At 46.1% G+C, this 12,911-nt stretch overlaps 1 protein-coding gene across 1 annotated transcript in view; it reads left to right on the top strand.

Annotated features, from left to right (window-relative positions):
* The first annotated feature begins 966 nt into the window (after window positions 1–966).
* Window positions 967–12,911, top strand: part of DBT (dihydrolipoamide branched chain transacylase E2) — a 182,061-nt gene continuing 170,116 nt past the window's right edge. Inside the window, exon 1 of the mRNA XM_078644489.1 lies at window positions 967–1,084. Within this exon, the coding sequence (XP_078500615.1) occupies window positions 1,031–1,084 (54 nt within the window). The 5' untranslated portion in view covers window positions 967–1,030. The remainder of the gene's footprint in view (window positions 1,085–12,911) is intronic.

Genomic DNA, 12,911 nt, shown 5'->3' with positions numbered 1-12,911 from the left:
AACGTGTCTGACAATATAAAACCACCACTAACATGAGCAACACATCCATTTAGTTAGGCTTCAAGAAAGCTCTGAAGATGCAACTCTTCAACAAGCATCCTCTGGCTAAATAGTAGGTTCTGGGATCATCTGTAAACTCGTGTGAAATGACTGGGCCTTTACATCTATTGCACTCTATGTTCAAGAGCAGTAAAGTTGAGTTACTCCACATCTGTGCAATAGTTCCCAGAGTAATGTTTTTGTTTGCAGAAGGGCATATCTTGTACTACAAGAATCTTCCGTTATTTTTTTTAATTGAGCGAACTGCTTTTCAGTCACTACATTTGAAAAAAGTATGATGTAATAACCACCAATTAGCCTAATTTTCCGCAGTGTTTGAGATGCAGGGTCCCCCAAACTCTTCTCAGTTAGGAGGCACTGCTTGCATTCCCATACCTTGCGCAATTTGGTGTACAATGGAGGAAACAGGCGAGGTGTTACGTTAAGGAAGTGACAAGTGGACGGATATTTAGGTGAACGGTGGTTCAATTTCGAAGATGCGTGAACAAGCCTTAGTCTTTGAGAAGCATTTGAGATTGTCTTAGGGTGAAAAGTATTAATTGTAAAACAACGCATTTAATGCCAAGGCAGGCGACCGACGTGTTCCAATGAGGATACTTTGAAGGGTATCGCTTTGTTTAGGGTCAGGCTAATTTCAGGCTGACTTGCTCCCAGGTTAACCACGTGTCCTGCTGTGTGTTAATTACAAGAGCTTTCCTCTTGATATCGCCAGCTGCAAGCCCGACGCTTTACAGGTTGTAAAATTACAGTATTGCTTCCGGCAGCACTATAACCTCGCTTTATTGGTTGGGCTCCTTTCGGTTCCTGGCGCTTGGAAGGCTGGGGGCCCCGCCCCGTATGCTTGGACTTTTCTGTGCCCTTGTATATTTTGGTGGGTTTTCCCATTTCCTCGCCTGTGATTGGCTGGTGCAGAGGAGGAGCTCGCCCTTCTCCTAGTGCTTGTGTTGGCTCATCTGAGTTCCGGGATAAGATGGCGGCAGCGGTGACAGCTTGGAGGAGTGGGTACAGGTCCGTGGGGCGCTTGGTAAGGTTATTTGCTTTTACTCTTGCTTGTTGAGGCAGCAGCTTTACTCATGTCCAAGACGCACAGCCACGTCGGTCAGTATTGTTTATGTTGGGAGAGGCAGTGAAAGCTGCTGCATGCCGGTGTTTGATGCCTAACACACCACTGCTGACTGCCGCCAGACATGCAAGACATGCAGCATGTACAGCAATGCATTGCTCTTGCACATTCCCACCACCGCCTGCCGCCGCAGTCAGTGTTGTAAAATGCTCACTTCCTGCAAGGACCCTTCAGTGTATCTGCTTTAGCGCATTTCCATCGGAAGTTACAGCCTGCACGTTATCTCCGTGTGATGAGATAACAGGCATTTCAGTCTTTATACGCAAAGAGCTACGGTTAAAGACAGCCACTGGCGTTTAGCTGTCAGCCGCCCCAGTTTGTGCCCTAGATCTGGCAGTCTTTCAATAATGAAACCACGGTGTTGGGACTTGTCTGGTAGGCATACATGCATTGTATCATACCTCATTTATACGGAGGAAAATCTGCAACCACTATGGTGGCCTCATTTTCGTTTCCACTGGCATTTCTCTTAATAATTCAAACAACAAGCTCTTTAAGCCAGGTGCTGTATCTAGCGGGCAGATTTCTCATCCAGCAGGAGGTTGCGAGGTGCTTGGCAAGAAGTAATGGCATCCCAATAAAATTCATTTGCACCCCTGATTTATAACTATTATTTTATAACAGGTGGCCCCAGTTGTTTGTGTCCCTGTTTTTGGTATCACAATGTCAATGATCAGAGTCCAAAACTAGTTAAGAGCAGAGCACAACTAAGCGATGTTCAGAAAACCAATTTCCAGAGCTCTGTAGAGAGTGTAGTGTCTAGGAATCTGAAGGTTGAATTTGTGGAGTGTCTGAGGTGTTAAAGTCTAATGTGGAAACTGTGTTTAATTATTTATAAATGGACATGATTGTCACCAATTTGCTGACTCTTACTGTGAGTGTCGCTACATGCTTGCTCTTTCTTTAGCCTCTATTGGTAATACGCTCCACTGTTGTTTGTTTGATGTCTATAGTTTGTAACATCTTTGTTATCAATACTTCTTACTGATGATTGTTCATTCATAAATGGGAGCATTCAGTAACTCACCAGCGATGGCTCCTCCACTATGGCGGAGGAGCGTCGCCCAACTGCTGCTACCCAGCAACAGTAAAAAAATATAATGGTAATAAAATAAAATCTATTATCATTTTCTTTTTCACCGTTCCCTCTGCTGGGTAGCTGAGTCACAGGGCAGGGTGGGGAGGGCCATCCTGGAGGAGGAGTTGTAGGCACTATTAAGTGCACATGGTGGTTTGGCCGGCCAAACCTTCATGCACACTTAGAATTTCCCCACCCGGCTGCATTGCACAACTGGGTGGAGAAAGTCACAGGCTCCAGGCACTGTGTGAGCAGCAAACCAGTCCACTTAGACCAATCCCAGCACTTATGCCCCAGCTGCCTCCCGCCCTGCCACGTCCCATCGCAAGCAGCCGGCACTGTAACTCACTAATTATGAAACCTTAGAGTTTGTGAGAAATTGGGTTGTTGGTTGACTGGAGTGTGACCCATGGTCAAGCCACAGTCCCTTGCAGGGTGAACCACAAAAAGTCACTATATCAACCTTTGCTGAACTCTGGGTAGTTTGGCACAAAAAGCAGCCATACTCAACTGAAAGGCAATGTGTAAAGTATTTATACAGCACACAAACAGTAATAAAGTGAAAACACAAGAAGGATCCCAAACCAATTTAGAAAAATAGAGTATATTTTAATAAATTAGTTGACACCATCAAACGTAAAATCCAATCAATAGAACCGGAGTTATGCTTTTTAAGCGTTTTTAGTGTAAACTAGTGCCTAAATGATCAAAGTGCCAACCGCGGACCTCTAGTTGCATGAGACTGGATCAAAGTTGAAAAATATGTCTGACTGCGATGGAGCACGGTTGGAATACAGGACGTGGATTTGGTTCGGTCAGCACTTACCTTTAGACTTGGAAACATTTCTGAGAAAAATGTTGTGAGAAGTTAGTTTAGAGGGGCAATGCTGCAATGAGTGTCCAAGAGAGATTTGTCGTCAGATGGCCTTGGGTCGAAGCCACAGTGAAGATTTCTACATTCAGACTTCATCTGCAAAATCGAAGTCGAAAATCTCCAGCGGGACGAAGCAGAGGGCTGTAGCCTAAGACTGTTCCATGAGGTAGGATACCCTTTGGCACGCTGAAAAGGATTTGCTCTGTGGAGAAGAACTTTAAGAGAGAAGCAACAAAGTCAATCCAATTGGCAACGCATCTCGGGCGGATGGCGGATAGGCAAGCAGGTTGGCCCCAGTCTCCTCTGAGTTCTCAGGGCAGTTTTTGGCCAAATTTGGACTAAGTCAACAGTTTTGGTAATTGGCCATCTGGGCACCTTTAGCACCATAACCTAGGGCCCGGGACTGGTGGGGCACCTGTTGGGGGATCAGACTCACTCAAGCTGAGTCCAGGTGTGACTTTAAGATGCTGGGAGCCTTTTATGCCCCTGTGGCTCTGAACAGGGGTACAGAAAACTAGCCCTTGGAGTCACTTCTGGTAGTCCTGGTGTTTGCGAAGATGTAGGGTTCAACAGCAGTGCTGGCCTCTGAGGTTTAGAGGCAGGCTCCAGGCAGCAAATCCGTTATCTAATAGTCCTTCCACAGGTCCAGTAGTGCACCAAATAGTGGGTCTGAAGGTCCTAATTTTATACCCTGGTGCCCTTCTTCTGGAAGGCGGGGAAAGCTTCTGGAACGGTCCTTCGAATTGCATAGAATTTCCTGACTTCCCTGCCCAGCTCCAAAAAGGCTGCAGTGACAATACAGGGTCATTAGGCCTTTTGTGTGAAGGCAGAGCACAGGCTTTTCAGGTTTAGGTGGAGCTCCACCCCCCCAATCCTGCCAGCAGATGGCCCATTGAGGTACACCTAATCCTTCTATTGTATGACTGCCCAAGAGGAATTCACAGAGTCTAACTGTCAGCTACACCCAGTCATGGCATCCAAGACAGGCTGAGGGCACACTAGGGCTAAGGGCAGGAAAATGCCAACTTTCTAAAATTGTTGGCAAAAAATGACGCTGATTGCGACACTTGCTGTTGCACTGCTAAAAAGGAACAACGTTTTCCAAGTTCATCCAATATTTCCAATTTAAACCAGGTAATCCATAGTGAACCAGTCTGTTTTCATCAATTTTACTCATCATCATCTTGATACATATGTATAGTCAATCTGGAGACAGTTGAAATTCACAGTATATTTTATTGTCGCATTTTCAAACGTTTACTGTAGCTAATCCAAGCTTTTACATAAACGTGTGCTATTTAACACCATTCCATATGACCCAATGCATTTCGAACTGACTTCCCTGCCAAGCAGGCTGCAGTGACAATACAAGGTCATTAGGCCTTTTGTGTGAAGGCAGAGCACAGGCTTTTCAGGTTTAGGTGGGACTCCACCCCCCCGCCCCCCCCCAATCATTCCAGCAGATGGCCCATTGAGGTACACCTAATCCTTCTATTGTATGACTTCCCAAGAGGAATTCACAGAGTCTAACTGTTGGCTACACCCAGTCATGACATCCAAGACAGGCTGAGGGCACACTAGGGCTAAGGGCAGGAAAATGCCAACTTTCTAAAAGTATGTGAATGTGAATGGCCTGGAATCGCTAGATAACCAGGACTCTAGTGCGCACTACTGAATGAGGTTTTCCACGTAAACGTTTTTCACAAAGCTTTTATCATTGCTATATTCAAAAGTTTTTCAAAGTATAAATTGTATTCATACACATATTCTCAATACAGAAATAACAAAACATTTGTCAGTCAGTCATTATACTTTTATTCGACGCATGTATCATAAAAAGTACAAACATACAATACATACATAAATATACAAGCATTGGAAATGCAATAGGTCTCGCATTAGAAAAGTTGGAGCTATTGGTCTTGTAAATGACAAATATTTTATTTATTTGTTGGTTTTTAAAATAGCTAAATTGATAGCTTTGTCATTTACAATGCCAATAGTTATAACTTTCGCGAATGTGACACCTATAGCATTTGGAATGCAACATGTTTTGTATTTACGTGACTTAGATGGCAGCTCTGGTCGTTAGGCCACATCTCTAGAGAGCAGGAGAGTGCAGCAGGGGAGAGAAGCACAGCAATGCAATAGGTCTCGCATTAGGAAAGTTTGAGCTATTGGTATTGTAAAGGACACATTTTTTATTTATGTGCTTGTTTTGAAAATAGCGAAATGAATAGCTTTGTTATTTACAATGCCAATAGTTTTATCTTTCGCAAATGTGACACCTATTGTAACACAATATGTGTTGTAGCACTGAGTGGTGTGAGGGGGAGGGGTGTGAGGGTGAGGGGGTGTGAGGGTGAGGGTGAGTGGGTGTGTGAGGGTGAATGAGGGTGAGTGAGGGTGAGTGAGGGGGTGTGAGGGTGAGGGTGTGTGAGGGTGTGTGAGGGAGGGTGAGGGAGGGTGAGTGAGGGTGTGTGAGGGAGGGTGAGGGAGGGTGAGTGAGGGTGTGTGAGGGTGAGGGTGTGAGGGTTAGGGGGTGTGAGGGTGAGGGTGTGAGGGTGACTGAGGGTGTGTGAGGGTGAGGGGATGAGGGTAAGGGTATGTGAGGGTGAGGGGGTGATGGTGAGTGTGTGAGGCTGAGTGAGGCTGAGTGAGGCTGAGTGAGGCTGAGTGAGGCTGAGTGAGGGTGTGTGAGGATGAGGGGTGAGGATGAGTGAGGGTGAGGGTGTGTGAGGGTGTGTGAGGGTGTGTGAGGGTGTGTGAGGGTGTGTGAGGGTGTGTGAGGGTGTGTGAGGGTGTGTGAGGGTGTGTGAGGGTGTGTGAGGGTGTGTGAGGGTGTGTGAGGGTGTGTGAGGGTGAGTGAGGGTGAGTGAGGGTGTGTGAGGGTGTGTGAGGGTGAGTGAGGGTGAGTGAGGGTGTGTGTTGAGGGTGAGGGGGTGTGAGGGTGAGGGGTTGAGGGTGTGTTGAGGGTGTGTGAGGGTGTGAGGGTGAGGGTGGGTGAGGGTGGGTGGGTGAGGGTGAGAGGATGTGAGGGTGTATGAGGGTGAGTGGGTGAGTGAGGGGGTGTGAGGGTGAGTGAGGGGGTGTGAGGGTGAGTGAGGGGGTGTGAGGGTGAGGGGTTGAGGGTGTGTGAGGGTGTGTGAGGGTGAGGGTGGGTGAGGTTGGGTGGGTGAGGGTGAGAGGATGTGAGGGTGTATGAGGGTGAGTGGGTGTGTGAGGGGGTGAGTGGGTGTGTGAGGGGGTGAGTGGGTGTGTGAGGGGGTGAGAGGGTGAGTGAGGGGGTGTGAGGGTGAGTGAGGGGGTGTGAGGGTGAGGGGGTGTGAGGGTGAGGGGGTGTGAGGGTGAGGGGGTGTGAGGGTGAGGGGGTGTGAGGGTGAGGGGTTGAGGGTGAGGGGGTGAGGGTGAGGGGTCTGACTTGTTTAATGCCACAGATGCAACAATTATTAGCAGGGACTCCATATACATTCTCAGTAGGACTGCTGCATTTTTAAAAGCCCAGGAGCAGCTCATAGCACAGGAACGGATGTACAAGTAAGAGCACAATACCAGCTACACAGAATAGTGCTCAGCTTTCCTTTTAACAGCCGAATGCATTCTGGGAGTTGTCGTCCTGTTTCATTTCAACTATAACAGATGTACTAATGCACCCTAAAAGGTAACGGCAAGCCCAGGGCAAAGCTCTGGAATCGCTGATGATATGGTGTCATCTGGAGAGCATAGTATGGAAGACAACACTTCTTGCAGGAGAACTGATATACATTTAAATGTACAGCAGCAGATACACGTGGAAGAAGGAACTGTAATTGATCTCAATACGACTGCAACTTTCTGTTGAAGGAGCGAAATAATTCAGAAACACATGTCCAGGAATGCATCAAGCATTGGCTGTGCAAACACATATGTTAAAACACATCTAACAGGAACTGCATCTGCCATAATGATTTGCGGTATGTAATGCTGACCTGCAGTGTGCCCCCGCACCCCCTACCCTTTTGAAAATTGGACCAATTTGCCCGAAAACAATGACGTGCAAAAGAAAGGCCTGAACTGGGACCCGGAGTGGCAGGGACCCGGAATAGCTGCTGACGTAATGCCATCTAAGAAGGAAAGCAGCTCCCAGGGTTGCCAGGTTCACAGATGGGTGCCATTTTTCCCATTTGTGCGAGGAAAAAAAACCAAGGGGGCAGGGAGAGAACAGACGAGTGGAGGGAGGGAAGGGGTGTGCAGAGGTAAGGGACAGAGAGAAGTAGAGAACGGAAAAAATATATAAAGGGGAGAAAGAAAGGAGTGAGACATATAGTGAAGAGAGTGAGGCAGGGGAAAGGAGGAAACACGGGGAATCGAGAGGGAAAGAAGAGATGGCGAAGCAGAGGGAAGGGGAGAGAAAAAGGTGAAGTAAGAGGGATAGGGAGAGACAAAAGGAAGACAGACTGCAACAAACAAGACGGAGGGCATTAATGTGGGGAGGGGGGAGGAGAATGATAACAGTAGAACCTGTGATTGATAGAACTTAGAAACGGCAAAACTATGATAAGAAGTGTTATAAAGCCTGTGATTGATAGAACTTAGGAACGGCAAAACTATGATAAGAAGTGTTATAAAGCAAAGCAAGCAGATATCGTTATTATCAACATGCAGCGGATTAAAAAATAAAAAAGAAAAGAAAAGGAGACACGGCCGGCCAGCCGTGAAACTGAAAGCACGGCCGGCCGGCCGTGAAAAAGCCTTTGATGCAGCAGGGGGTAATTAGGGGAGGAGAATGGCTGGGCTGAGGCAGAGCGCCAAGCCTTTGATGCAGCAGGGGGCGGAGCGGGAAGAGCTGCTGGCGGCACTAAGCTGGCGATTTGATGCTGTGCACGCGCATTTTAACTAATTGCGCTTGCGCATTGAGTTAAAAGTGCACATGCACTTCATCAAATCGCCAGTGAATCGCCAGTGTAGGTAAGCTCTGTTTAAGCCCCCATAGTCTCGCTCTGCTCAATGCGCATGCGCATTGACAGGCGAGACCTAAAACATTTCATCATTACAAAAGATACATATGAAAATCATATATGAATATTGACTGTAGACACATTATGTAACAACTTTAACCTAATGATCCAGGCACATGATAAAAACTTTGCAACCCCACAAACAGTAACCATACAGGAGGTATTGGAGATGATGATACGTAGGGCTGATTTGTAATCCCTGACTCCAAGGTTCTTTAGTACAGGTTTTAACCATTTGTTCCTAGCTAGGGTATATGCTTTGCAGGCAAAAAAGAAATGACCTAATGATTCTTCTGGGCAGGTACAGCCCGGACACTTTCTATCCTCTTCCCTCCTTCTACCCCATCTGAACGTAAAACTTTTGAGGGGGAGTGTACCATGTCTAAATTTCAGATAAAGGGTCCTATCCCGGGGAATCTGGATAAAGTCCAAAAACAATTCTAGCTTTGTAGTGCACTTGTGAGATAAAAAGTTCTCAGTTAGTTGCCACCAGTTTGGGTTATGCAAAGCCTTAGCCTCTATCCAGTCCCAATAAAGTTTTTTTACCATTTGTTTTGGTGGGGGGGATTGGGAAGCCCATGCATCGCTTAAGCCCACGCTAGCTGTAAGTTGCTTTAAAACATTTAGCCACTTGATCTTGCCCAAGGTGTTTAGTTTTAATATTTCATCAAACACTAAAGCATAGTTAGCTAATTCGGGAGTCCTCCTGAGGCGCACCCAATATGAAAGAGGACGTAGCTGAACAATGTCCCGAATGGACCTCCTACCCAAATCTGCAAATAATGGTTTCAATGGGGTAGAGGCTGGAAGCGAAACCAAATCTCTCATGAACTTATTCTCAGTTAGCACAAGGGTATTGGTATTCTCAATGCCCCATATTTCTGAACCATAGACCGCTGAGGCTATTGCCTTTCCCTCATAAACTGACAGGGCGGGGGCTATTGGTCTGCTCACTGAGAGGCGCTGGTTCTTTAAAATAGTGCCGGAAACTCTTTTAAGATTTAAAATCATTTTACTCATATGGGGTTCCCATTTCATTTTATTATTAATTCTAACCCCGAGATAGTCAAACTCTTCCACTACCTCAAGAGGAGATTCATTCAAAAACAAGTGTATCTTCCTATGATTTCTCTTAGTGGTCATAACCATTAGTTTTGTTTTTGTGGTGTTTATTGTTAGTCCCCGTTCCTGACAAAAAACACTGAAGCGATCAAGAAGGATTTGGAGACCTTTGGGGGTTTTAGATAACAGAAGGGTGTCGTCGGCAAAGAGGAGCGATGTTGTTTTCTCCCCGGCAATAATAGGAGCATCTGCCGGTATCTCTTGTAGATGATTCACCACTCCATTTATGAACAGAGAAAACAAAGTGGGGGCCATCACGCACCCCTGCCGCACCCCTCTGTTGACAGGAATACTCTTTGTGAGTTGCCCCTGCGTCCCCCACCGAATCCTAGCAAAAGTACCCTCGTGTAGTTTGATAATGAATTGTAACAAATAGGAAGGGAATCCCATATCCAATAAAACATCCCATAATTTAGCACGGGGTATTACATCAAATGCAGTTTTTAAGTCTATAAAGGCCAGGTAAAGACTCCCTCTGGCTATTGACACTGTTTTCCAAAAAACGGCACAAAATCTAAAAACCTGATCCATTGCTCCTACATTACTTCTGAAACCTGCCTGGAAATGGGACAAAATGTTATCTTCCATTAGCCAGCACTCAATCCGATTTATGATGACCCTGCCAACTACTTTTTGAATGGCATCAATTAAGCTAATTGGTCTGTAGTTGGCAGGGTCCTCTCTCTCACCCTTTTTAAAAATAGTAATGACTTCAGCGCCCTTCCACGAATCAGGTACTTGGTGGCCGGACTGAATGAGATTCATGATATTTGCAATAAAATCGGCCCAGACCGTAGGGTCATGCAACAATAAGTCCCCCGGGATTCCATCCGGGCCAGGAGCCTTACCCGGAGTTATTTTATGGATTGCATCCTGGACTTCACGGGGCGTAAACAACTCATTTATGTTGTCACCATTTGGTTGGACCAAACAACCAATATCTAATACGGGAGAAACTAGCACATCTTCCAGGCTACCTTCACCATATAACTTGGAGAAATGGGAATGCCATTGGCACTCAGTGATGTGGTTTGGAATAGGCTCAGCACCACGCCTGTCAAGGATATTTATTAATTTCCAAAACACAGTGGCGTTTTTCCCATGGGCTGCTTCCTTTAGTGCCTGCCAATGTTCCTCTTCCCATTCTTTTTTGCCTTTCGCAATGCTGTTGCGGTAGTCTTGTCTTGCAATTCTAGCAGCTAATGTGTCCTTGTTTTTTATGGCCAAGGAAATGGCTTTTCTTTTTTTCCTACAGGAGACTGTATACCAAGGATTACCCTTCCTTTGGGTGTGCTTAGTCAATTGGTGGCCCTTGTTTTTTTTTGTAAAAAACGTGCTAATCTCACCTATTAGGTTCATATACTTGGCTGCTGTCGTGGGCCCCCGAGAATGGAGGGGTGTTGGGGTAACTGGTGATAAGTCACTCGATGCAGCCAGAACTAGAGCTTTAATATTATCAAGTATCCCTTCATCGCACCTGACTACATTCCATTTGAGCCTACGGTTGCAGTTGGAGGGAACTAATTCTTTGGTAATCATCTCTTTAGGAACACTATTACCAATATTATCACCCCAAAGCATACCCATACAAAGGGGATTATGGTCGCTGTCAATCCTCTGGCAGACCTTCATATCCACTAGGTTAACCCATGACCAAACATCTAAAAGGATGTAATCAATCCGTGAAGGGCAGCCTATTCGATTAAAGGTCATTGCGCCCATACGATCTGATGTAGTACGACCATTTAGGGCCCATAGGTCGTGGGCAGAGACCAGGGCATTTAGCTGAATAGCTCTAGCGGACCACTTCTTAATTGGAGCCAAAGTTAAAGATGGGGTAAACTGGTTCCCTAATTTATTATGAGAACCCAAGAGGTCCTCCTCATCCAAGGGCTCAAAGGTACAGTTAAAATCACCCCCCACTAGTACTGAAGATTTGGGGGGGAGGGAGGATAGCCTGTTATCTAGCAACTCCAATGTGGGTGAAGATTGACCACCCGGTAGACCTCTGGCATAAACACAAAAAAGATCCAGGACATTTTTGCCAGACTGGCTTTTAACAGTGATGTGTAATATGTCGTTGGAGGGGATATGATTAATGATGACAACACAATTCAAATCTATCCTTATCCAAATAAGTAAACCTCCCGATGGACGCCCCTTCCCCGGTAGAATCGCAGGAACAAAGAATGTGGAATAACCATGCTTATATTCTGGCTGAACACACCAGGTTTCTTGGAACATACAAATGTGATAATCCTCTAAGAAATTATTCCAAGCAGGATTAGACAGATTTTTCTTTAAACCTGCTATGTTCCAAGACAGGATTTTAATAGGGGAGAGGGACGATGAGGGGTCTTTCAAAGATGTCAAAGTATCAATGTCCCCTACCAATGTGTCTAAACTGGTACTATCTAGATGTGGTGGTACCTCCCTGGTGTTGGAAATAAGACCAGTGCCCAGGGGAGTAAGCACCCCTCGCTCGTTGGGAACTTCAGGGGACTGGGATGATGGTCAGTCCACCCCTTCTAACCCACTAAAACGGTTGTAACAAGGGAATAAGGGATAGTTAAGCTGCGGACCCCACCCTTCTCCATTCAACTGGGAATCACCCATCCAATGATGCCCCTTCCTCCTAGGGACTAAATTCCAACCTTCCTCAGCGGCTACTCCCCACTTTTGGGGGTTCTGGTAGGTAAACTTAACGCTCCCATTACTCCCTCTCCCTGGCCCTTTGTAGGCCGGCCTCAACCAACTCCACCTGACATCCTCATGGCCCTCTTGAGCATAAAAAAAAGACAGCGGTTTAGCTGATACCACCGACTTATTATCGCATGGAGGAAAGGAACAGATAAATTCCACCAATCGTGGGTCCTCAAATGTGATAACGACACAATCACCCTTTATACTTTTCTTGTTCCCACCTACCCAAGGGGCCCTCTCTACCATAAGTATGTTCTTGTTTAGACCAGGAGGTGGCGGGTAATTTTTGTCTAGCCAATGGCATATTTTATTTTTAATTGCCCAGAAGGGCTCAGAAGCAGACGTGGGCAGTTCAGGAATTCCAGTCAAAACAACCACAAACGGACATGCATCAGGTGGTAAATTGATACTTCGTCGTGTATTGGATTTTCTGGGCTGTGTCTGGGGAATAATAGGAGCTGGGATACTGGGAACCTTTCTCTTCACAACACTGGGACATGTGGAGGTAGGGGGTTTATTGATACTCTTTATATTGTTCGCCAGCAGTGGAGTATTGGGCGAGGCGGTTGAAGGTACCGAGGTAGCCCCCGTAGGAGGATTTTTAGTGATGGGCACCTTGTTAGAAACAGAAGGTGTTACCACAAAGGTGGGAGGACCGGGGTGAATCATCTTGGGATCTTGTAGCGAAAGAATAGTATCAAGTTGATGTTCTATATTAGCCAGCCTGGTCTCCAAAGGCAAGAGCAATGATTTAATAAGAGTAGACATGGAATTCATTAAAGAATCAAGCCCGCCCTCTGAGTTAATTGAAGAATCATTGCTTCCGCTAATATCCAAGATACTGGCCATACTGCTATCATGCGTTATGTCATCTGGAACACCCAATGATAATAAATGGGGGGTGGAATCCAACATATCAGGCTCAGATTGATCGATAGGGGCCAGGAGAATCCC

This window comes from Lissotriton helveticus, chromosome 1_1 (assembly GCF_964261635.1).
Source record: "Lissotriton helveticus chromosome 1_1, aLisHel1.1, whole genome shotgun sequence".
Taxonomy (NCBI): Eukaryota; Metazoa; Chordata; class Amphibia; order Caudata; family Salamandridae; genus Lissotriton; species Lissotriton helveticus.
Note: the sequence above shows the minus strand (reverse complement) of the source record. Positions and strands in the feature narration are given on the sequence as shown.